Source organism: Stenella coeruleoalba, assembly GCF_951394435.1.
Source record: "Stenella coeruleoalba genome assembly, chromosome: 14".
Classification (NCBI taxonomy): Eukaryota; Metazoa; Chordata; class Mammalia; order Artiodactyla; family Delphinidae; genus Stenella; species Stenella coeruleoalba.
The window spans coordinates 80,445,561-80,470,137 of NC_137160.1; the positions used below are offsets into that span (position 1 = coordinate 80,445,561).

Sequence of the window (24,577 nt, forward strand, 5' to 3'; positions counted from 1 at the left end):
GGGGCTTCCCTGGGGCTTCCCTGGTGGGCCTCTCACTGTTGTGGCCTTCCCCGTTGCGGAGCACAGGCTCTGAGCCTGTGGCTCAGTGGCCATGGCTCAGGGGCCCAGCTGCTCCGCAGCATGTAGGATCTTCCCGGACCGGGGCACGAACCCATGTCCCCTGCATCAGCAGGCGGACTCTCAACCACTGCCACCACCTATTTTAAAGAAACAGTCTCACTTTTTAGTAGAGAATGTTATCTTTATCCTAAAAAGTAGCATTTTTCCTGCCTTAGAAATCCAGTTTCTAAATTCATTTAAAATACTTCGTTTTAGAATTAATACAATTAGTTAGGAGGGAAAACTACTGTGGGGCATAGGTATTAGTAATTGCTTTCATTCTTCAGATATTTGTATTGTCCATCATCACTGCTATTCCTGAGACTTTGGAAAAGAAAACAGGGTGATGGGATAAAAAGTAATTGGGGAGGAGGTCAGATAGAACTATTTTACCTAGATCTTCAGAAAAGCCTTTTTGAAGAAGTGGCATTGAACTGAGAATATAATGGGTAACTTTTCTCTTTCTTGTAGTTCCAAGATTATCTCCTAAAACTCACAGACCCAGGTCTCCCAGACAGAATAGTATTGGAAATACTCCTAGTGGGCCAGTTCTTGCTTCTCCCCAAGCTGGTATTATTCCGGCTGAAGCTGTTGCTATGCCTGTACCAGCTGCATCTCCTACGCCTGCCAGTCCTGCATCCAACAGAGCTGTAACCCCGTCTCTTGAGGGTATGTAAGAAAGGGCTTCCAGATCCACAATGTCATTTGTGAAGTTGAGTGTTAGAGGTTTAAAAGTTTATGAAAAATGGCTATGTTGTTTTATTCATAGGTATGTATCAATATTTGAGGGTACATTTAAAATTTTATACAAATAAAGTTAGTTGTTTAAGTAATGCTACTAATTTCATATGTTATTCTTGAATGTGTGTTGTTAAAATAGTTTACATTCCTGGGTAGTAAATGTCAATATAAATAAAATTATTAGTGTTTCATATGTCTGCAAAGTTGGAAAGCCTCTGTTTAAATGTTCTTTTCCAAAAACATGGGATCAAAATTGTTGAATATGTTCCCCTTTTACTTCTATAGCTCCTATCTAACTTTGAGTTTTTGTAAAATATTATTTTCTAGCTAAAGATTCCAGGCTTCAAGATCAGAGGCAGACCTCTTCTGCAGGGAATAAAGAAAATATGAAGCCCAATGAGACATCACCTAGCTTCTCAAAAGCTGAAAGTAAAGGTTAGAGCTTTAAAAAGTCTTTGGGTATAACTGTAGAAATAGGAAGGAATATGTCTTACTCTCATGCCCAATACAGAGTATTTTTGGTCAGTACTTTTTCTTAGGATTGTGCATACTTAAATGCATAATTTAACATGTCAAAATGTATAATTAACATATTGAAATTTTTATTATTTTGATAATAGAGTTTATTTTCATTTCTAACATCCCATCCTAAAAGAATTTTAAGTTAAAGATTAGAAATAAATCTGGATCTAACACTTCTTAATTTTACAGGTATATCACCAATTGTTTCTGAACATAGAAAACAGATTGATGATTTAAAGAAATTTAAGAATGACTTTAGGGTAAGTATCGTATTGACTGATGAATTAGAATTAAAAAAAATTTTTTTTAAGCATTACTAAAAATTCTTACATCATCCATTTACAAAAATGCATTATGTATACACCCAGAAAAATCAAACCATGTGTATAGAAAGCTAAACATCTTTTTTTTTTTTTTCCTTTTTAATTTATTTATTTTTTGGCTGCGTTGGGTCTTCGTTGCTGCACGTGGGCTTTCTCTAATTGCTGGGAACAGGGACTCCTCTTTGTTGAGGTGCGCGGGCTTCTCTCATTGCGGTGGCTTCTCTTGTTGCAGAGCACAGGCTCTAGGTGCGCGGTCTTCAGTAGTTCTGGCACACCGGCTCAGTAGTTGTGGCTCGCGGGCTCTAGAGCACAGGCTCAGTGTCGTGGCGCACGGGCTTAGTTGCTCTGCGCCATGTGAGATCTTCCCGCGAACCCACGTCCCCTGCATTGGCAGTCAGATTCCCAACCACTGTGCCACCAGGGAAGTCCCTAAACATTCTTAAAGTTGTCTTTGCGTATTCTTAAAGTTGTCTTTACATATGCTTTAAGTGAAGTAACTAAAATCATGAGATTTGGTAAGAACAATACAGATATTAAATGAAAGAGAATGTAATTCTGACATTGGAAGTCACCATAACGTAAGTTATTTGATATTCATTTGACTACTTTATTCAGTGACAGTGGAGCAAGGCCAAGGCATTGATTATCTGATGTGGCATGTGGAAGATGTACTGGACCCTGGTTTTACAAAAGAGTTGCAGACTTGCACAAATGTATTGTGGTAGACATCCTTCTATAGTATCATTTCTCTCCCTTAAGACTTGCTGGATGTACTCTGATCTCTCCTGGATGACTGTTTCATTCTTTTGCACAATATTTACTGTTAACATATTGTGCATATCAAGGTATATTTTGAGACCAAATCAAGAAATCATCCTGAAACTTAGCTTCTTAATAGAGGAAAATCTGATTATCAGCCTTTGAAAGAAGACTTAAAAGATGAATGGATCAAAAGCAAAAAGCAGCCTTTTCCTAGCCTGTTGTTCTAGCTTCCTAAAAATTAATAAGTTTTTGCCAGTAGCTTCATTCCTGACTTTTTGGCACCGTTTAAAATATTAAATATTATTTCATACTTTAGCACATTTATCTATTCAGCTTTAATGCTATTAGCAGTTGTAAATTTAATTTTTAATTTTTTAAGCTATAGTTAGTGCATGGACACGATACAAAGAATGCCCAGTGACTGAATGCCCAGATGCCCACTACCAGGTTAATACATCAAGCACTCCAGCACAGTTAAAGTCTCTGTGTACTTACCCGCCTCAGCTGCATCCTCCTGCCAGAGCGAAGGGTATCTTTCCTTGCAGTTCTTTATACTGCAGATGAAAAGATCCCTAAGCAACAGATGGTATTATTTTGCATAATCTTCAGTTTGATATAAGTGTCATGTTCTTGCCTGTACTTTTATTTCCTCAGCATTATTTTTTACAGTCGTTCATTCCCTTCTTATAGTACACTTGCATGAATTTATTATGTTATGAAGAAAAGAAATTTTTTTACTTTGAAGTATATTAGTATGTTATTTGTAACAGTTTTATTGAGGTATAATTTGCATATCATACAATTTAGCCGTTTAAAGTGTACAATTTAGCAGTTTTTAGTATATTCACAGGGTTATACAGTCATCACATAAGCCCTTAGCAGTCACTGCTTATTAGCTTTCAAACACTCCTCCCCCCAACCCCCATCCTAAACAACCATTAGTCTGCTTTTTGTCTCCATGGATTGCCTGTTCTGGACATTTCATATGAATGGAACCATACAATAAATGGCCCTTTGTGAGTGGTTTTTTTTCACTTACCATCATGTTTTCAGGATTCATCCATGTTGTAGCCTGTGTCAGTACTTCATTCCTTTTTATGGATGAATAATATTCCACTGTATGGATAGACCATGTTTTATTTATCCATTTATCATCAGTTGATGCCTCTGGGTTGTTCCCACTTTTTGACTGTTATGAATAATGCTGCTATGAATATTAGTATACAGTTTTGTGTGGACATATGTTTTCATTTCTCTTGGGTGTATACCTAAGAGTGGAATTTCTGGTTCATCTGGTAACTCTATCCTTAACCTTTTGAGGAAAACTTCTGGACTCTTTGCCAAAGCAGCTATGCTATTTTACATTCCCATCAGCAGTATGGGAGGGTTTCCGCTTCTCCACATCCTTACCAGCACTTGTTATTGTTTGTTTTTTTGATTATAGTCTTCCTTGTGGTATGTTGTGGTTTTGACTTGCATGTCTCTGATGGCCGATGATGTTGAGCATCTTTTTATATGTTGATTGCCCATTTGTTTTTTGTTTGTTTTTATCTTTCTGCACATTTTAGTGAAGTAATTCATAACTACTGATTTTATTAGGAGATATATGTTGATGAAAGTATCCCCAAACCATCACTCATGAAGATCATTGCCTGCTATTTTTCACAAGAAGTTTCAGCCTTATACATAAGATGTTTACATATAACAGAACTGACATTACCACAATATACATCAGTATTTATAGTCACAATATGGACATAAATGTCAGCATCTATCAAATAATGATAATTAGATATCTGTGTGAATGTCATTTTCCTTGTATTTCCTTCTGTTAGACATACTAAATAATCAACTAATTATAACGTAATGGGACAGGCAAAATGCCAAAAAATACTTCCAGTTATGAATTAAGGAAAATACAGACATGATAATTGATTGCCCATTTGTATGTCTTCTTTGGAGAAATGTTTATTCAGATCTTTGCCCATTTTAAAAATTGAGTTGCCTTTTTATTGAGTTGTAAGAGTTCTGTATATATTCTATGTACAAGTCTTGCATCAAATGTGTGGCTTGCAATTTTTTCCTCCCATTCTGTGGGTTGTCCACTTTCTTGATGTTGACAGCTAAAGCACAAAATTTTTTAATTTTGATGAAGTCTAGTGTATCGATTTTTTCTTCTGTCCCTTGTGCTTTTGGTGTCATATCTAAGAAACCATTGCCTAATCCATACTCATAAAGATTCAAAGATTCACTCTTATTTTCTTCTCAGAGTTTCAATTAAGGCTGTGATCTATTTTGAGTAATTTTTTTTTAAATTTCAGTGTAGTTGATTTACAGTGTTGTGTTAGTTTCAGGTGTATAGCAAAGTGATTCAGTTAACACGTGTGTGTGTGTGTATATATTCTTTTTCAGATTCTTTTCCATTATAGGTTATTACAGGATACTGAATATAGTTCCATGTGCTATACAGTAGGTCCATGTTGTTTTTCTATTTTATATATAGTGTGTATCTGTTAATCCCAAACTCCTAGTATATGCCCCCGCTCCTTCCCCTTTGGTAACTATAAGTTTTCTGTGTTTGTGAGTCTGTTTCTGTTTTGTTCATTTGTATCATTTTTTTAGATTCCACATGTAAGTGATGTCATATATTTGTCTCTGACTTACTTCACTTTGTATGATAATCTCTAGGTCCATCCATGTTGCTGCAAATGGCATTATTTCATTCTTTTTTATGGCTGAGTTTGTGTGTGTGTGTGTGTGTGTGTGTGTGTGTGTGTGTATACGTATACCTACACATCACACCACATCTTCTTTATCCATTCATCTGTCGATGGACACTTAGATTGCTTGCACGTTGTGGCGGTTGTAAATAGTGCTGCTGTGAACGTTGGGGTGCACGTATCTTTTCAAATTAGAGTTTTTGTCTTTTCCAGATATATGCCCAAGAGTGGGATTGCTGGATCATTTGGTAGCTCTAGTTTTAGTTTTTTAAGGAACCTCCATACTGTTGTTCTTAGTGGTTGTGCCAATTTATATTTTGAGTAATTTTATTATTTTTTTTAAAACAAATTTATTTATTTATATTTTTTTGGGCTGCATTGGATCTTCGTTGCTGCGTGCAGGGTTTCTCTAGTTGTGGTGAGCGGGGGCTACCCTTCATTGCAGTGCGCAGGCTTCTCATTGTGGTGGCTTCTCATCGTGGTGGCTTCTCTTGATGCGGAGCACAGGCTCTAGGCATGCGGGCTTCGGTAGTTGTGGTGCACGGGCTCAGTCGTTGTGGTGCAGGGGCATAGTTGCTCCGCGGCATGTGGGATCTTTCCAGACCAGGGCTTGAACCCGTGTCCCCCGCATTGCGGGCAGATTCTTAACCGCTGCGCCACCAGGGAAGTCCCAATGATCTAGGTTTAAATCTTGCCCTCTGTACAACATTGAGGCATGTTGTCTACATCTCCCAAGCCAAAATGGGATAATTGTAGAACTACTTCATCGTGTTCTTCTGAAAATTAATGAGATACTGCCTGTAAAGTGTTTAATATAGTTCTTGACACATAGTATATACTCAATAAATATTAATTTTTATTACCAAAACATAGATGAACCAAAGTTGTACTGGCAATCACAGGTTTCTTTTTCTCTGAGTCACGTAAGAATTTTAGTTTTCCCATAAAAATGTCCATTCTACCCAAAGCAATCTATGGATTCAGTGCAATCCTATCAAAATTCCAATGGATTTTTTTACAGAAATAACGCAAACGATCCTAAAATTTTATATGGAACCATAAAAGACCTGAATAGCCAAAGCAGTCTTGAGAAAGAACAAAACTGGAGGTATCACACACTCTGATTTCAAACTGTATTACAAAGAGGTAGTAATCTGAACAGTATGGTATTGGCATAAAAACAGAAACAGATCAATGAAACAACAAAGAGCCCAGAAATAAACTCATGCATATACAGTCAATTAATTTATGACAGAAGAGCCAAGAACATACTATGGGGAAAGGACAGTCTCTTCAATAAGTGGTGTTGGGAAAACTGAACAGCCACATTCAAAAGAATGAAACTGCACCACTGTCTCTCTCTTTTTTTTTTTTTTAAATTATTTATTTTTTGGCTGCGTTTGATCTTCGTTGCTGCAAGCAGCCTTTTTCTGGTTGGGGCAAGCGGGGGCTACTCTTGTTGTGGTGCATGGGCTTCTTATTGCAGTGGCTTCTCTTGTTGCGGAGTGTTGCGGAGCACGGGCTCTAGGCATGTGGGCTTCAATAGTTGTGGCCCACGGGCTCTAGAGCACAGGCTCAGTAGTTGTGGTGCATGGGTTTAGTTGCTCCGTGGCATGTGGGATCTTCCAGGGCCAGGGCTTGAACCCATGTCCCCTGCACTGGCAGACAGATTTTTAACCACTGTGCCACCAGGGAAGTCCTGCACCACTGCCTTATACCATACACAAAAATCAACTCAAAATGGATTAAAGATGTGACAGTAGGATCTGAAACCATAAAATTCCTAGAAGAAAACATAGGCAAGAGCTCCTTGACGTTGGCCTTAGCAGTGATTTTCTAGAAACAAAGGCAACAAAAGCAAAACTAAACAGCTGGGACTACATCAGATTAAAAGTCTTCTGTATAGCAAAGGAAGCCATCAACAAAGTTAAAGGGAACTACCAAATGGGGAAAGTATTTGTAAGTCATATATCTTATGAGTTAATATCCAAAATGTATACAGAACTCATACAAGTTAAATAGCAAAAATACAATCGATTTTAAAATGAGCACAGGATCTAAATAGACATTTTTTCCAAAGAAGATGTAAAGATGGCCGACGGGTCCATGAAAAGGTCCTCACTAATTAAGGACATTATTAAGGAAATGTAATTATTAAGGAAATTATTAAGGAAACGTACATCAAAACCACAGTGAGGGGACTTCGCTGGTGGTCCAGTGGTTAAGAGTCTGCCTTCCAATGCAGGGGATGTAGGTTTAATCCCTGGTCAGGGAACTGAGATCCCATATGCTGCGGGGCAACGAAGCCTGTGCACCACAAATAGAGAGAAGCCTGCCCGCTATAACAAAGAGCCCACGTGTCACAACTAAGACCTGATGCAGCCAAATAAATAAACAAATATTTTAGAAAAACAAAACCACAATGAGGTATCTCATACCTGTTAGAATGGCTATTCTCAAAAATACAAAACAAGAAATAACAAGTCCTGGCCAGGATGTGGAGAAAAGGGAACCTCTGTGCACTATTGGTGGGTAAATTGGTGCAGCCACTATGGAAAACAGTATGAAGGTTCCTCAAAAAATTAAAAATAGAACTATCATATGATCCAGCAGTTCCACTTCTGGGTATTTATCCAAAGGAAGCGAAAACACTAACTCGCAAGATATCTGCATTTATATGCACACACACAATGGAATTACTCTTCAGCCATAAAAAAGACGAGGAATTGCCATTTTTGACAACATGGATGGCCCTTGAGGGCATTATGCTAAGTGAAATAAGTCAGAGAAGTTCAAATATTGTATGCTCTCACTTATTTGTGGAATCTTAAAAAAAGAAAGAAAACAAAACAAAACCCAGACTCATCAGTACTGATTGGTGGTTGCCAGAGGCAGTGGGTGCAGCAAAATGAGTGAAGGTGGTCAAAAGGCACAAACTTCCAGTTATAAATAAGTCATGGGGAAGTAATGTACAGCATAGTGACTATAGTCAATAATACTGTATGGTATATTTGAAAGTTGCTAAGAGAGTAGGTCTACATAGTTCCCACCATAAGAAAAAAATTTTTAACTGTGTGGTAATGGCTATTAACTAGACATTTTGATCATTTTGCAGTACATACGTATATTGAATCACAATGTTGTACATCTGCAACTAATACGATGTTACATGTGAATTATTTCTCAATAAAAGAAAACAGTGGTTCAATTTTGAAAAAATAAAAAGGAGGGGCTTCCCTAGTGGCGCAGTGGTTGAGAGTCCGCCTGCCGATGCAGGGGACACAGGTTCGTGCCCCAGTCCGGGAAGATCCCACATGCCACGGAGCGGCTGGGCCCGTGAGCCATGGCCGCTGAGCCTGCACGTCCAGAGCCTGTGCTCCGCAACGGGAGAAGCCACAACAGTGAGAGGCCCGCGTAACGCAAAAAAAAAAAAAAAAAAGAGAGAATAATCTCAGTTTTCTTTTGTTTAGTATATTGCAGATAGGAAATACGGAAGAATGTTCAAAAGCATGAATAATTGTGCCTTATTTTCCTCATTTATAAGATTGCGCTAATAGTATGTACATCAAATAGGGCTGTTACAATGACTGAATGAATGAGTTTGTAAATAGTTTAGAACAGTGTCCAACCCATAGTGAGTACTATATGTATGTTTGCCATTATATGAATAACAACATCAAAAGCCTTATTTTTGCCTCGCTCAAAGACCCTTGTGACAAATATTTAAAGTTTTATGCAATACACAATTGGTCCGTTACGCATATAGCCTCTACTAAACATTAAGTACCTATATTGTGACTTAAACTCCCACTGTGTCCAAATGTTGCTTTCACCTTCTGCCGTCAACTACTTTATAACTATATTGGTGATGCAGTGAAGCTTGAGAAGCCCCTGAGATGTGTGGTGCTGCTTGCCAGGATACCAAGGGCTCCGGTAGTGAGAATTGACAGTGGTCCGCCTTTCCTGAGGCTGAGGAGGTAGTTTGTCTCTCGTCTTGCAGCCCCTTCTGCTGCACAACTGCTCTTTAGCTTATTCTCACTGCCTAGGGCTGCTGCTTGGATTTATTCTCATTTCCACCATGGCTCCTTCTACTTGCTGCCCTTTTCTTCTCTTTTTCTTGTCATTTCCTTTAGCTATTCCTGTTTTCTTTCTTCTGTGGAGTAGGGCATCTTAAATCATCATCAGACAGTAGTAGCATTGACTGCTTCTGGTCTGCAAACTTAAAAACCCCCATCACTTATTTTACTAACGTTTTTGTCTTCTGGTCTTCTTGTTGGTGCTTCTGTTTTGTGGTTTCCTTTACGGGTTACAAGGTCTAACTGACCTACATGTCTAGCCAGGTCTCCCTTTGAATCCACCTACTTCAGACTTTCCAACTCACCACTTCTCAAGGTCAAGCCCAGGTCTTAGTCCAGCCGCCATAATGGTCTCTCTACACTCTTACTTGGCTTCCTGCAGTTCATTTTCCACAAAGCTGCTGTGCTTATCTTTGTGAACTATAAATCTTCTCAGTCTGTACCTGCTTAAAATTCTTCAGTGACTTCTCATTATCCTGAGAACTAAAAGTTAGAGTTCTTAACCTAGCTTTCAAGTTCCTTTATCATCTCGCTCCTCCTGGGTGAATTTGTCATTTCTTGACTCATCTTGTGCCCGCCAGTACTTTTCTGTTCCACAGCGGGGCCATCTTCTCCCTTTGCTATGGGTCTTTAAACATGCTGTTTCTTGTACTTAGACTATTAGTCCCTTTTCCAAACTCCCCCACAAACCCCCAAGATCTTTCACACTTTAGACTAGATGACATTTCCATTGAGAAGCCTTCTCTTTCCGTGAGTTGCTTTTTGCCGTGGGATCCTATAGCATTTACCCCAGTTTGTCAAGTGTTTGATCTCATCCAGATGGAAAGCTTTGGGAGGATAGGAACTATTTCATATTTCCATTCCTAGCACACACAGTTTCTGACACATGGTATGCACTCAGTAAATATTTAACTTTTCAGGCTGGGACATTTTAGTGCTTGGATGGCTGTAGTTGTGTTGTATAGACATTTTGTTATTGTTGCCTTACAATGAAAACATTACTCGTAAAGTTCGAAAAAAGCCTTATTCAGTTTGTGCTCGTGGAAAAAAATTGATTACTAGAGTTATTGAAAATATTTAAGTATAATTATTTCCTTTATTTAGTTACAGCCAAGTTCTACTTCTGAATCTATGGATCAGCTGCTAAACAAAAATAGAGAGGGAGAAAAATCAAGAGATTTGATCAAAGACAAAATTGAACCAAATGCTAAGGATTCTTTCATTGAAAATAGCAGCAACTGCACCAGTGGCAGCAGCAAGCCGAGCAGTCCCAGCATTTCACCTTCAATCCTCAGTAACACGGAGCACAAGAGGGGACCTGAGGTCACATCCCAAGGGGTTCAGACTTCCAGTCCAGGATGTAAACAAGAGAAAGATGATAAAGAGGAGAAGAAAGATGCAGCTGAGTGAGTAAACCTGGAATTTAGCACGCCTGTTACTTACTTAACTTTTCCTTAAGGTGTCCAGAGCCTTCCAACTCAAGAATCTATCTAGACTTTTAGACTGCTTTATAAGTAGCTCTCAACTTAAGAAAAAACTGGTCTAAACAAATGACGTCTTAAGTCATTTAGGTCATTGCACCCTATACTCTTCTTCCCTCCTCCATCGTTTTTCCACCCTGTGGCAAAAAAACCCTATGCATAAATTAAGAATGGCTTAATTATGGCTTAATGGGAGTTGAAAAATCACTGGCTTTGGGACTGATATCCCCTGTATGCTAGTGAGTACCCACCTCCTGGCTGTGCTACTCGACTAAGAACTTACACTGCCAAGAAGAGAGAGAAGTCTCTGGTGCCCCTACTTGGAATTCAACGTGTTTTCCGTCAAAAAAAAAAAGTTTTAGTTAATAGTTAGATTTGTTAAAATAGAATTAATTCTGCACATCCAATATATTATCAATTAAATGGGCTTTTGTGGGCTAGTCTCGGAACCTAACCACACCACCATTGATTTATTTGTTCTGGGTTCCATACAACCCAGTTACAGATGAACTTTTGGAATGCAAATATTGGTAAGTCAAGGAGCACTTATTCTTAATTTGAGGCAAAAATTTTTTATTAGAATCATGTTTTTCCCAAGATATTTCATATAGGAAACAATTTATCACATAAAAAATACTGCATGCTAGAGAATTGGTATATTAAGGATTGCTTTTATGGATATTTTATAAGGGGCTACTGTCTTTTCAGTTTAAGTTTTGTTGATTGCTTTTGAGAGAACCATTCGTATTACACTTTTTTAAAAATTTGTCCTTTTTTGGCTAGTAATTATGTATATGTGTGTTTTAATTAAGAGAGTTAGTGATCTTCTAGTGAGAATTGTTTAAATGTTTAGCCATTTAAAAAAAACTGTCAGGTATAAAAGACTTTACAGTAGCATAAGTTCCATGCAGATTTCACTGGGCTTTATTTTTTTTCCGGTGTAGGCAAGTGAGGAAATCAACGTTGAATCCCAATGCAAAGGAGTTCAACCCTCGTTCCTTTTCTCAGGTAAGTTTTTCTCTCTCTTTGAAGTAATCTAGCCTCTTAAAAAAAAAATTATTTGTAGTAATATTCCCTTTCCCATTCCTGCCATCTAAATTCAGTTATAGTATGCTAAAACAACTTTTAGTTTAAGTTCTTTTTTGTTCTGTAGTCATTAATGAATATTTTTGAGCCATAGGAATAAATGCTAGTTTTGTCATCAATTAGATGTGGTCTGGGGCAAATTTTTTAATCTTTCTGACTCAGAATTTGAAGATGGTTGGCCAACGAGGCTCTCAGGTTCACAGATATACAGTTATTATTCTACTGACTTTGTAAGATGATGTGTTTATTTTTTAATTTTTAAAAACAGTCTCCAGTTCCTTAAAAATCACCACTGCTGTTTTTAATAGCATTGTTGATTAATTGGTAACATTAATCAACCAATAATACTTGGTTATTGGTAACATAACCAAGTATTTTTTTTCTTTTATTTGAAACATGTGGAAGTTTATTTTCTGTGAGGTGTTTTCATTAAGAGGTACTGCTTATCAACAGTGAGTAGAACTGAGAAAGATGGGGGAATCAGTCCTCAAATTGCAGTAATGGTTAGCTTTTCACCTGAAGGTAGTTGATTTTTGTTTTTGTAGCCAAAGCCTTCTACCACCCCAACTTCGCCTCGTCCTCAAGCACAACCTAGCCCATCTATGGTGGGTCATCAGCAGCCAACTCCAGTTTATACTCAACCTGTTTGTTTTGCACCAAATATGATGTATCCAGTCCCAGTGAGCCCAGGAGTGCAAGTAAGTCATAGAATTTGGTGTTCATTTACCCTCTCAAAGTTATTTGTATTTGACACCAAACACTCTGTAGGTATGCAGTGATTTCAGGCAGTGATGGTATAACAGAGGTATTTAAAAAGTGGAAGCTTGCAGTGTGGTGTGCTGTTAGTTTAAGGACCTAAATCTGAGAATGTTTCTGGTAAGAAATATGATTCAGATTTACTGTAGTTCGGGGTTTGTCCTTTTAGCTGTGGGTGTGATTTTATTTTTTAATGACTCATAAAGAATCAGGAAACCTCAGAGCTAGCTCTCTAGCAATATGCAACTAAGAGACAGTGATAAAATACATTCTTACTATCTTGAGAGCCTAATCTTCAGTTTTTGTTTTTGTTTTTTTTTATTCCCTTAAGCCTTTATATCCTATACCTATGACGCCCATGCCCGTCAATCAAGCCAAGACATATAGAGCAGGTAAAGGTGAGAATAATCCTGCCTGTATTTGCTTGTAGTTTGCATGCTGCATGAATTAAATAACTCAGTTTATAATGAATAAATATTTGTGGTTCAGTTTTGACTTTCAATGAAGCTGTTCATTGACTTCTGTTGCTCAACGTTACATCAGGTATTTAGATGCATTTTTATGAACAAAAACAGGAGGAGAAAATACCCATCAGTCGTGAATTTCAGGATCCTCTTCACAAAAAGTGATTTAATTTTGAAGTTTTCAATGTTAAATTTGGAAAAAGGGTTCGCTACGTTAATTAACTAGCTGCTGACGTTCTTATTTTATATATGATTTTTTTCCCAAAAATTTAGAATTTCTTTTTGAGCAGAGATGGCTCACTTCAGAAACCATCAAAATGCTATTAGAGGAATGTTTCCTCATCTTTAAAATGAGAGTGTTGTATAATCTAGTATTCTCTGTGTAGAAGAGCCTTCATAGAAAAAAAACACATATTTATCTTAAAAGGAAATTTCTTAATGTTGAAAAATGCTAAAGGGTTCCCCTCTTTTGCCATTTAGGTAATTGAGAGCAATTATTTGCTATAATTTTATTGAGAATAGAAAGTAGAATGGTTTATATAGTAAAGTCATTTCTCAGTGCCCACTAATTACCCCCATCACGCAAATTTCACTTCTTTTTTTCTTTTCCATTATAGTTTATTGCAAGGTATTGACTGGAGTTCCCTGTGTTGTCTGTCTCATATATGGTAGTTTGTATCAGCCAGTCCCAGGCGCCTCATGTGTCCCCACCGCATTCCCCTTTGGTGACCATAGTTTATTTTCTGTGTCTGTGAGTCCATTTGTTTTGTAAATAAGTTCGTTTGTGTCATATTTTAGGCTCATATACGTGATATCATATGATATTTGTCTTTCTCTTCCTGACTTCCTTCACCATTAGTATGATAATCTCTGGGTTCATCCATGTTGCTGCAAATGGCATTATTTCATTCTTTTTTATGGCTGAGTAATATTCCATTATCTATATACCACATCTTCCTTATCCATTCATCTGTTGATGGACATTTAAATTTAAGTTGCTTCCGGGACTTCCCTGGCAGTCCAGTGGTTAAGACTCTGCGCTTCCAATGCAGGGGGCGCAGGTTCAGTCCCTGGTCAGGGAACTAAGATCCCACAAGCTGTGTGGTGCAGCCAAAAAAAAAAAAAAAAAAAGTATGATATCCTTTATCTTTCCTTAGAACACTGGAACCTATTGGAAGAACTCTACCTTAGATCATTTAAAGTTATCTAGTTATAGGGTTAATCTTATTCTGAGGACCTGCCATTTCATTTCTACATACTTTTTCATTTCTACATACATACGTGTGTATCATATATAAAAGTATGGACATTTTTGTTAGATAGCCAGAGTCTGTTATCACACTTTATAAAAATAAACAGTAATTCTTTTTATCATCTAATAACCATCATAATCAGATTATCCTGACTGGGCCAAGAATATATTTTTACAGTCCGTTTGTTTTGAATACGGATCAAAATAAGATCTTCACATTATTATATTTGTTACATGTCTTTGTAGTTCCCCTGCTGTTTTTACCACTGCTGTTGCTTTGTGGCAGAAACCAATTACTACGTAGCCTGTCCTGTATTCTAGATTTGTCTCTTTACTTCTTGTGATGTCATTGTTTACATTCAGGTTTAACTTTTTTACGGGAAGAGATAAGAATACTTGATAGATATTTGTGAGTACTCTATATTGGATCATTCGAGAGCTGTACAATATCTGGTCCTACTTTGCGTTATGGTAAGATTTATTAAGGGCTCAGGTGGTGATAGCCTGATCCTCCCCTCCCCAATCGTAAAGTTTTCTATTAGTCTTTCATCTAATTCATTAATGATTGATACGTAACATCACCTTTTCATTGGGCGTGGTTCTCAAATTTTAGTGTACATTAGAATCACTTAGAGAGTTTGTTAAAAACACCAATTGCTTGGCCCCATCCCCAGAATTTCTAATACAGTAGGTTTGGGGCATAGCCTGAGAATTTACTTTTCTAGTGCAATTTATAAAAAACCCAATTCCCTAGTGATCCTGCTGGTACAGGGCCATACTTTGGAAATCACTGTAATTAGGAGTTTGAAAACAGCGATTTCTCAGTTTCTAGTATTTCTTCTCCATTTATTAGCTAGAATCATTCTGTAAGGGACTGTTCTTTTTAACAAGGGCTGTTTAGGTATCCTGAAATAGTTTGTATGGGAAAGTTATGAATACATGGATTTTCATATAATTTTATATATTCATTGTATTTCAGTCAATTATTTTCTTTTTGCTGCTCCCATTGTCCCATCTTTGATCGATGGTAATCCCTTCAGGTTGGCTCCCGTGTCCTTTGGGTACTACTCATTTGTCTCTGATAGCTTCCTTTCTGCTACAAATTTGATGTCTCAGGCTAATCTTCTTCTGACTCTAGACCTGGATCAGTAATCCTCCAAGCAACCCTCATTCTCTTTGCTGGGAAATAGTATTTAGAAACCATTTTCTGATCATTGGATATATTCATTGCTATTGAGTTAATAATATCTGTCTTTGAACAAATTACCACAAAGCTTAGCTGCCTAAAACAACAAACATATATTATTTCACTTAGTGAAATAAGGGTCAGGAATCCAGGAGCTACTTAACTAGGTGGTTCTGCCTTAGAGTCTCTTAAGAAGTTGCAGACAAGATGTTGGCTAGAGCAGTGGTTATCTGAACTGGGGCTGGTGGATCTGCTTCCAGACTCAGAGCTGTTGGCAGGATAGTTCTGGTTATAACATGACAGCTGGCTTCTCCCACAGTGAGTATTCAGAGAGAAACTGACCTAAATGGAAGCTACAGTTTGTTTAACAATCTAACCTTGGAAGTGACGTATCTTAACTTCTGTCATTTGCTATATAGATCAAGCAGAGCGAATCTGGTGCTTGTGGGAGGGGACTGCATAAGGGTGTGAATACCAGGTGGCGGGATCATTGGGGGCCATCTTAGAGGCTGGCTTATTTACATTTTCCTATAATGTGTATTAGATGTTTCCAAACTATTTGTTGTCTAACTCCTGGACTACAGAATAAAATATAAGATTTCTTTAGTATCTATTTCACTAAGAATTCTTTAAGTGCCAATTTTCAGAGTCAGGAGTTGCTACCCTTGTTACTTCCAAAATACCATTTTCTATAGTCACTGAGTTATGTCAACAGTTTGACACATAGGTAGGTTAATCTGATTGAGTTCGTTATCATTTGTAAGGATAGTTTTTTAAATTAATCTTATTTTTTATGTGTGAAATATATATTTTCAAAGTGGAAATTACATAAAAAGATTATTCAGGGCTTCCCTGGTGGTGCAGTGGTTGGGAGTCCGCCTGCTGATGCAGGGGACGCGGGTTCGTGCCCCGGTCCGGGAAGATCCCACGTGCCACGGAGCGGCTGGGCCCGTGCGCCACAACTGCTGAGCCTGCACTCTAGAGCCTGTGTTTGCAACAAGAGAAGCCACCACAATGAGAACGCCGTGCACCACAACGAAGAGTAGCCCCCGCTCACTGCAACTAGAGAAAGCCAGCACGCAGCAACTAGGACCCAATGCAGCCAAAAATAAATAAAATAAAATAAATTTATTTTTTAAAAAAACACATTTTTTCATTTTCACCAAGAACTTTATTGGAACAACATATTCACCATTTTGTTCCACTGCCTTCTGCCATTTTTCAGGCAACTTCATAATTCCAACTTCCCAAAACTTACTACCTTTTTGAGCAAAGAACTGTACCAGGTGCCTTTTACAGTCTTTGAGGGAATTAAAATTTTTTTCCATTAAGAGAACTTTGTAAAAACCGAAATAAATGGACGTCCGAAGGTGCAATGTCTGATGAATACAACAGATAAATCAGAACTTCCCAGCCAAGCTGAAACAGTTTTTGCCTGGTCATCAAAGAAACATGTGGTCTTGCGTTATCCTGATGGAAGATTACACTTTTTCTGTTGACTAATTCCAGATGCTTTTCGTCGAGTGCTGCTTTCAGTTGGTCTAATTGAGAGTAGTACTTGTTGGAATTAATCGTTTAGTTTTCCAGAAGGAGCTCATAATAGAGGACTCCCTTCCAATCCCATCATTTACACAACATCACCTTCTTTGGATGAAGACTGGCCTTTGTTGTAGTTGGTGGTTCATTTTGTTTGCCCAGCGATCTCTTCCATTCCACATTATTGTACAGTATCTCCTTTTCATCGCCCGTCACAATTTGTTTTAAAAGCAGAACGTTTTCATTATGTTCAAGTAGAGAATCGCATGCAGAAATACAGTCCAGGAGGGTTTTTTTCACCTAACCTATATGGAACCCAAGCATCAAAGCGATTCACATAACCAAGCTGGTGCAAATGATTTTCATCACTTGATGTGGACATTTTGAGTGTATCGGCTATCTCCCACATGGTAGAATGTTGATTGTTCTCAATTAATGTCTCGATTTGATCACTATCAACCTCAACTGATGTATCCGACCGTGGAGCATCATCCAGCACAAAACTTCGCAAATCACTTTTGACACGTTCAATTGGTCATAGCACCTTTTCCGTACACTACAGAAATCTTTTTTTTTGCATTTCATTTGCATTTTTACCTTTCTTGAAGTAATAAAGCATAGTATGCTGAAAATGTTGCTTTTTTCTTCCATCTTCAATATTAAAATGACTACACAAAAATTCACCAATTTTGATAAGTTTTTTTAAAAATGCACGCTGATGTGACAGCTGCCACAATACAATCTAACAAAATTGTTTCGAGTGAAGTTATAGACAGCTAAGCACTACTAGAGCCATTGTATAGAACAAAACCAAACAAACTTTTTGGCCAATCCAATACTTTCATTGATTTTTCTCTTTATCATTTCCTTTCTTTGTTTTCTTTGGATTTAATTTTCTGTTCCTTTTCTAGTTTCTTAAGGCAGTTGCTTAGATCATTGATTTTAAAACTTTCTTTATTAGAATAGAAGATTTAAAGCTATGCATTTCTAATCATTGCTTTAGCTACATCCCTAAAACTTGATGTGTTTTATTTTCATATTTCATTCAGAATATTTTCTGTCTTATGATTTCTTCTTTGACCAGTGGGTTATGTAGTAGTGTTTTGTTTTGTTTTGTTTTTTAACATCTTTATTGGAGTATAATTGTTTTACATTGTTCTGTTAGTTGCTGCTGTATAACAAAGTGAATCAGCTATATGTATACATATATCCTCATAGCCCCTCCCTCTTGCGTCTCCCTCCCACCCTCCCTATCCCACCCCTCTAGGTGGTCACAAAGCACCAAGCTGATCTCCCTGTGCTATGTGGCTGCTTCCCACTAGCTACCTATTTTACATTTGGTAGTATATATATGTCAGTGCCACTCTCTCACTTCATCCCAGCTTACCCTTCCCCCTCCCCGTGTCCTTAAGTCCACTCTCTACGTTTGTGTCTTTATTACTGTCCTGCCCTTAGTTTCATCAGAACCTTTTTTTTTTTTTAGATTCCATATATGTGTTAGCGTACGGTATTTGTTTTTCTCTTTCTGACTTACTTCACTCTGTATGACAGACTCTAGGTCCCTCCACCTCACTACAGATAACTCAGTTTCATTTCTTTTTATGGCTGAGTAATATTACATTGTATATATGTGCCATATCTTCTTTATCCATTCATCTGTTGATGGACACTTAGGTTGCTTCCATGTCCTGGCTATTGTAAATAGTGCTGCAGTGAACATTGTGGTACATGACTCTTTTTGAATTATGGTTTTCCTCAGGCTATATGCCCAGTAGTGGGATTGCTGGGTCACATGGTAGTTCTATTTTTAGTTTTTTAAGGAACCTCCATACTGTTCTCCATAGTGGCTGTATCAATTTACATTCCCATCAACAGTGCAAGAGGGTTCCCTTTTCTCCACACCCTCTCCAGCATTTATTGTTTGTAGATTTTTTGATGATGGCCATTCTGACTGGTGTGATGGCCATTCTGACTGGTGATACCTCATTGTAGTTTTGATTTGCATTTCTCTGATGATTAGTGATGTTTAGCATCCTTTCACATGTTTGTTGGAAATCTGTGTATCTTCTTTGGAGAAATGTCTTCTGCCCATGTTTGGATTGGGTTGTTTGTCTTTTTGATATTGAGCTGCATGAGTTGCTTATATATTTTGGAGATTAATCCTTTGTCAGTTGTTTCTTTTGCAAATATTTTCTCCCTTTCTGAGGGTTGTCTTTTCATCTTGTTTATGGTTTCCTTTGCTGTGCAAAAGCTTTTAAGTTTCATTACATCCCATTTGGTTTTTTTTGTTTTTATTTCCATTTCTCTAGGAGGTGGGTCACTAAGGATCTTGCTATGATTTATGTCATAGAGTGTTCTGCCTATATTTTCCTCTAAGAGTTTTATAGTGCCTGGCCTTACATTTAGGTCTTTAATCCAGTTTGAGTTTATTTTTGTGTATGGTGTTAGGGAGTGTTCTAATTTCATTCTTTTACATGTAGCTGTCCAGTTTTCCCAGCACCACTTATTGAAGAGACTGTCTTTTCTCCATTGTATATTCTTGCCTCCTTTATCAAAGATAAGGTGACCATATGTGCATGAGTTTACCTCTGGGCTTTTTATCCTGTTCCATTGATCTGTATTTCTGTTTTTGTGCCAGTACCATATTGTCTTGATTACTGTAGCTTTGTAGTATAGTCTGAAGTCAGGGAGTCTGATTCCACCAGCTCTGTTTTTTTTCCCTCAACACTGCTTTGGCTATTTGTGGTCTTTTGTGTCTCCATATAAATTTTAAGATTTTTTTGTTCTAGTTCTGTAAAAAAATGCCACTGGTAATTTGATAGGGATTGCATTGAATCTGTAGATTGCTTTGGATAGTATTGTCATTTTCACAATATTGATTCTTCCAATCCAAGAACATGGTATATCTCTCCATCTGTTTGTGTCATCTTTGATTTCTTTCATCAGTGTCTTACAGTTTTCTGCATACCGGTCTTTTGTCTCCATAGGAATGTTTATTCCTAGGTATTTTATTTTTTGTTGCAATGGTAAATGGAATTGTTTCCTTAATTTCTTGTTCAGATTTTTTGTCGTTAGTGTATAGGAATGCAAGAGATTTCTGTGCATTAATTTTGTATCCTGCTACTTTACCAGATTCATTGATTAGCTCTGGTAGTTTTCTGGTAGCATCTTTAGGATTCTCTATGTATAGTATCATGTCATCTGCAAACAGTGACAGTTTCACTTCTCCTTTTCCGGTTTGGATTCTTTTTATTTCTTTTTCTTCTTTGATTGCTGTGGCTAAAACTTCCAAAACTATGTCGAATAACAGTGGCAACCTTGTCTTGTTCCTGATCTTAGTGGAAATGGTTTCAGTTTTTCACCATTGAGAACAATGTTGGCTGTGGGTTTGTCATATATGGCCTTTATTATGTTGTGGTAGTAGTGTGTTTTTAATTTCCAAATATTTGGGTATTTCTGTTTTTTATTTTTCATTCCATTATGATCAGAGAACAGACTGATATGAAATGCCATTTTCATCATATATTAAGTGTCCGTGTGTAGTTAAATCTATATCTGGATTTTCTGTTCCATTCTGTTAAACTGTCTATCTGTTAAGACTACTTTCCCATCCATCCACTCCCAACATTGATTTTTCCCCCCCTCAGGTTTTCTTGACTTTTTTCTTTCTTGTTTATTTTTCCATATGAACTTGATATTCAGGTTGACTACTAAAAAAATAAGATCAGTTGGCATTTAAGAACGTTTTTATTACTGAAAATTTCAAACATATACAAGTAAGCAGTTAGACTAGTACAATTATGTAAAAGTACTCATCAGTCAGCTTTAATAGTTAGAAACTCATGGCCAGGACTTCCCTGGTGGCGCAGTGGTTAAGAATCCGCCTGCCAATGCAGGGGACACAGGTTCGAGCCCTGGTCCAGGAAGATCCCACATGCTGTGGAGCAACTAAGCCTGTGCACCAGAACTACTGAGCCTGCGCTCTAGAGCCCACGAGCCACAACTACTGAGCCTGTGTGTTGCAACTGCTGAAGCCCATGAGCCTAGAGCCCGTGCAACCACAGAATGCCCATGTGCAGCAATGGAGACCCAATGCAGCCAAAAAGAAAATAAATAAATAAATTTATTTAAAAAAAAAAAAAACTCATGGCCAGTTTGTTTCATTTACAGGACCTCTCTCCTCTCAGATTGTTTTGAAGCATGTCCCGGATACACCATTTTATTTGTAAATACTTTATCTTAAAATTCTTAAAGATAAGGGGTCTTTTAAAAACAAACATAAAACATTACTATATCGTTACCACACCAAAAAGACTTAACAGTAATTCCCTTTTATCCTCAAATTTCTGTGGCTATTTTTAAAGTATATATTTTTTTACGGTTAATTTGTTCCAGTTAGGATCCAAATGAGATTTACAAATTACATTTGTGTATCATGTTTAAGTCATTTTTTTTAATTGTTTTATGTTGTGGTAAATTTTTATTATGACGGTTTTAAAGACATGTTTTGTTCATTCATACCCTCACAGAGTTATGGACTCTTTTTTTAAACCATAGTTAAAATACAATTTTTCACACCTAAAAAAAATAGCAGTTATTTCTTCCTATCAAATGTGTAGAGCACAAGTTTTTCTTACTGTCTTATGAATTTTTCTTAATAGTTGGCTTGTTGAGCCACAGTCCAGAATCCACACTTTTCATTTGATTGGTTTCTCTCTCTTAATGTTAACTCTCTTATAGGTTTCTTCTTAGTTTTTTCCATTTCTATCTTATTTAAATCTAATTTGTTTTGTCCTATATTCTTTCCCACCATCTGAATTTCATGGATTGTGTCCCCGTGATATTGTTTAAAGTGTTCCTCTGTCCCCTGTAATCCTTGTGAACTGATTGTAGATAAGAAAGATTAGTTTGTATTTTTTAAAACTTAACCTGGAATGTTTCATAGATGATGTGTGTACTTTTATTAGGAGTCAGTGTCTTACCTCTGTTTTTTTTTTTTTCCCCTGGATAGTAGGAGTAACTTGGCTGCCTTATCTATCCAGGATAACGTTTCATACCAGCTCTTCTCTGTTTGTTTTGGCAGCACTGACAATCACTGTCTAGCGCTAGATTCATTATTTCACTAAGGATTGCAAAACGGCATTCTCATTCTGTCATCTCTTTTTCAATTATCAGCTGGACTATTTCTATAAAGAAAAACTTTACCTTGTCAAACTATTTGGTTACCATGAGGTACAGTTTGTGATAGAAAGGCAGCTAAACTGCCCATCATTTCAAGGCAGTTCTCAAAATAATGAGTTGGTTTTCTATTATCCCTAAAGGTTGACCAGTGAGGGTTTGTTGTTGTTGTTGTATTAGAATGAACTCCTGGGTTTTAATATTCAGTTTGCCAATTGGGATTTTCATTAGAACTACATTAAATTTATAAATATATAATTTAGAAATTAACTTAGAGGAGAATTGCTATCTTTATATTGTCTTCCTATCCATGAACAAATGATGCCTTTCTGCTTGTTTAAATCTGCTTCTCTACCTTTAGTAGTTGTTTTGTTTGTTTCTTTCTTTTTTTAATTTAATTGTTTTTATTTTTGGCTGTGTTGGGTCTTCATTGCTGTGCACGGGCTTTTTCTAGTTGCAGCAAGCAGGGGCTACTCTTCATTGTGGTGCACAGGCTTCTCATTGTTGTGGCTTCTCTTATTGTGGAGCACAGGCTCTAGGCACATGGGCTTCAGTAGTTGTGGCACGTGGGCTCTGTAGTTGTGGCGCACGGGCTTACTTGCTCCGCGGCATGTGGGATCTTCCCGGGCCAGGGCTTGAACCCATGTTCCCTGCATTGGCAAGCAGATTCTTAACCACTGCACCACCAGGGAAGCCCCTTCAGTAGTATTTTTAAGTTTCTCTTAAAAGTTTTATGTGGAAAAAAAAAAAAAGTTTTATGTGTTTCTTCAGTTTTTGCCTTAGGTATTTTCTTTTTTTATTGTTAATGTAGAGTGGGTTCATCTTTTCCATTGCATCTTCTATGTATATGAAGGCTATTTGCCGTCTTTATGTTAATCTTATATCCTGCTGCTTTACTCTTCAAATAACAGGGAAAATTAAGGACTTGCTTCTGAAATGCAGCCGTAGATCATTTAAGGCATATCTTTCCTTCATGATAGTAGTGCCTTTTTGCACAAAACCACCTCTTTGTCTTCTTGGTACGTAATGCAGCATTACCATTTTTGCGTCCTGTGAGAAAAATTTAGTTGTATTTGAAAATATGCTGAAGTCAGGAACATTTTGGGACAGATATTCTTTTGTGTGGGGGGTTAGACTAGGGGTGGGGTCTGTGCATTATAGGATGTTTATTAGCATCCCTGGCCTCTACCCATTAGATGCTAGTAGTATCCTCCCCTTCTCTAATTGTGACAACCAAAAATGTCTCCTAGATGTTGCCAAATGCCCCTTGAAAGGCAAAATTGCTCCCAGTTGAAAACCATTGATGTAAAGAAATGGCTGAAGTATGGCCAGTCTAAACTGTGGTTTAAGATTAAGATAGATTCAGTTTGGGTGGGTCGGGGGTAATACAACCATAAAACCAGGTATATCTCTGTATATTTTATCTTTTAAGGTTTTGTTCAAGCATTGTTTGTTTTGTTTTGTTTAATTTTTAGTTTTTGGCTGTGTTGTGTCTTCGTTACTGCGCGCAGGCTTCTTATTGTGGTGGTTTCTCTTGTTGCGGAGCATGGGCTCTAGGTGTGCAGGCTTCAGTAGCTGCAGCACGTGGGTTCAGTAGTTGCGGCTCGCAGGCCCTAGAGCACAGGCTCAGTAGTTGCGGTGCACAGGCTTAGTTGCTCCGCGGCATGTGGGAATCTTCCTGGACCAGGGCTCGAACGTGTGTCCCCTGCATTGGCAGGCGAATTCTTAACTACTGAGCCCCCAGGGAAGTCCCAAGCATTGTTTTTATAACTAGAATTTTTTATTTTTAAAAATCAGTAACTTGACTGGCTTTTTGAAGAAAAAATTTAATATGTGAGGGTTGTAAAGTATGAAAAGAAATAGTGATAGTAAGTTAAGCTTATTTAGCTTAATTAGACAAACTTTCATGTGATAAAAATGATATTTGAGTTTTGGGTGGCTTTTCTTTACTAGAAGGGTGTGCTTTTTCAATATGTGGGAATCTCAAGATTAAATTCAGAACAATATTACCTAATTGGTTTTTTCTGTTTTCAAGTTTGCTTTTCTGACTAGATAACACAGTGTGTAACTAGCTCTCCTAAGTATCAGCAGCAGTCATTAAATTTTTAGCAAAACCTTCAAATATTTTTTTAAAAAAGACAAATTCTGTCTCTACATTAGCAGTTACCTGTATAGTCAGTTAGTTTTGATGATTTTGTGAACATACGAAGTTACAACATTCTTTGTGTCTTGCTGTAAGCAGTGGTTCACAACTTCTTCCCTCAAGTGGCTTGGTTAACATAGCACCATAAACCCATCACAGACAACAGTCAGTGCTGTAATAAACATGTGAGGAAAAGGTACACAGAGCATGCAGCTAGCGCTTTTGTGGGCGATTGGGAAAGACGATACAGAG

The 24,577-nt window shown here is 37.5% G+C and overlaps 1 protein-coding gene across 17 annotated transcripts in view; it reads left to right on the forward strand.

The window, feature by feature from the left end:
* ATXN2 (ataxin 2) overlaps nucleotides 1–24,577 on the forward strand; it is a 129,940-nt gene that overhangs the window by 79,200 nt on the left and 26,163 nt on the right. For 15 of the 17 annotated variants that reach the window (XR_013831329.1, XR_013831330.1, XR_013831331.1 and 12 more), the window contains 7 exons: nucleotides 571–768; nucleotides 1,168–1,275; nucleotides 1,552–1,622; nucleotides 10,348–10,649; nucleotides 11,669–11,732; nucleotides 12,356–12,508; nucleotides 12,898–12,964. Coding sequence is in view for 13 of the 17 variants with exons in the window: in XM_079942840.1 (XP_079798966.1) it covers nucleotides 571–768; nucleotides 1,168–1,275; nucleotides 1,552–1,622; nucleotides 10,348–10,649; nucleotides 11,669–11,732; nucleotides 12,356–12,508; nucleotides 12,898–12,964 (963 nt within the window). In the remaining 4 variants the exon portion in view is untranslated. The remainder of the gene's footprint in view (nucleotides 1–570; nucleotides 769–1,167; nucleotides 1,276–1,551; nucleotides 1,623–10,347; nucleotides 10,650–11,668; nucleotides 11,733–12,355; nucleotides 12,509–12,897; nucleotides 12,965–24,577) is intronic. The other 2 variants (XM_079942846.1, XM_079942841.1) reach the window with 1 other exon arrangement.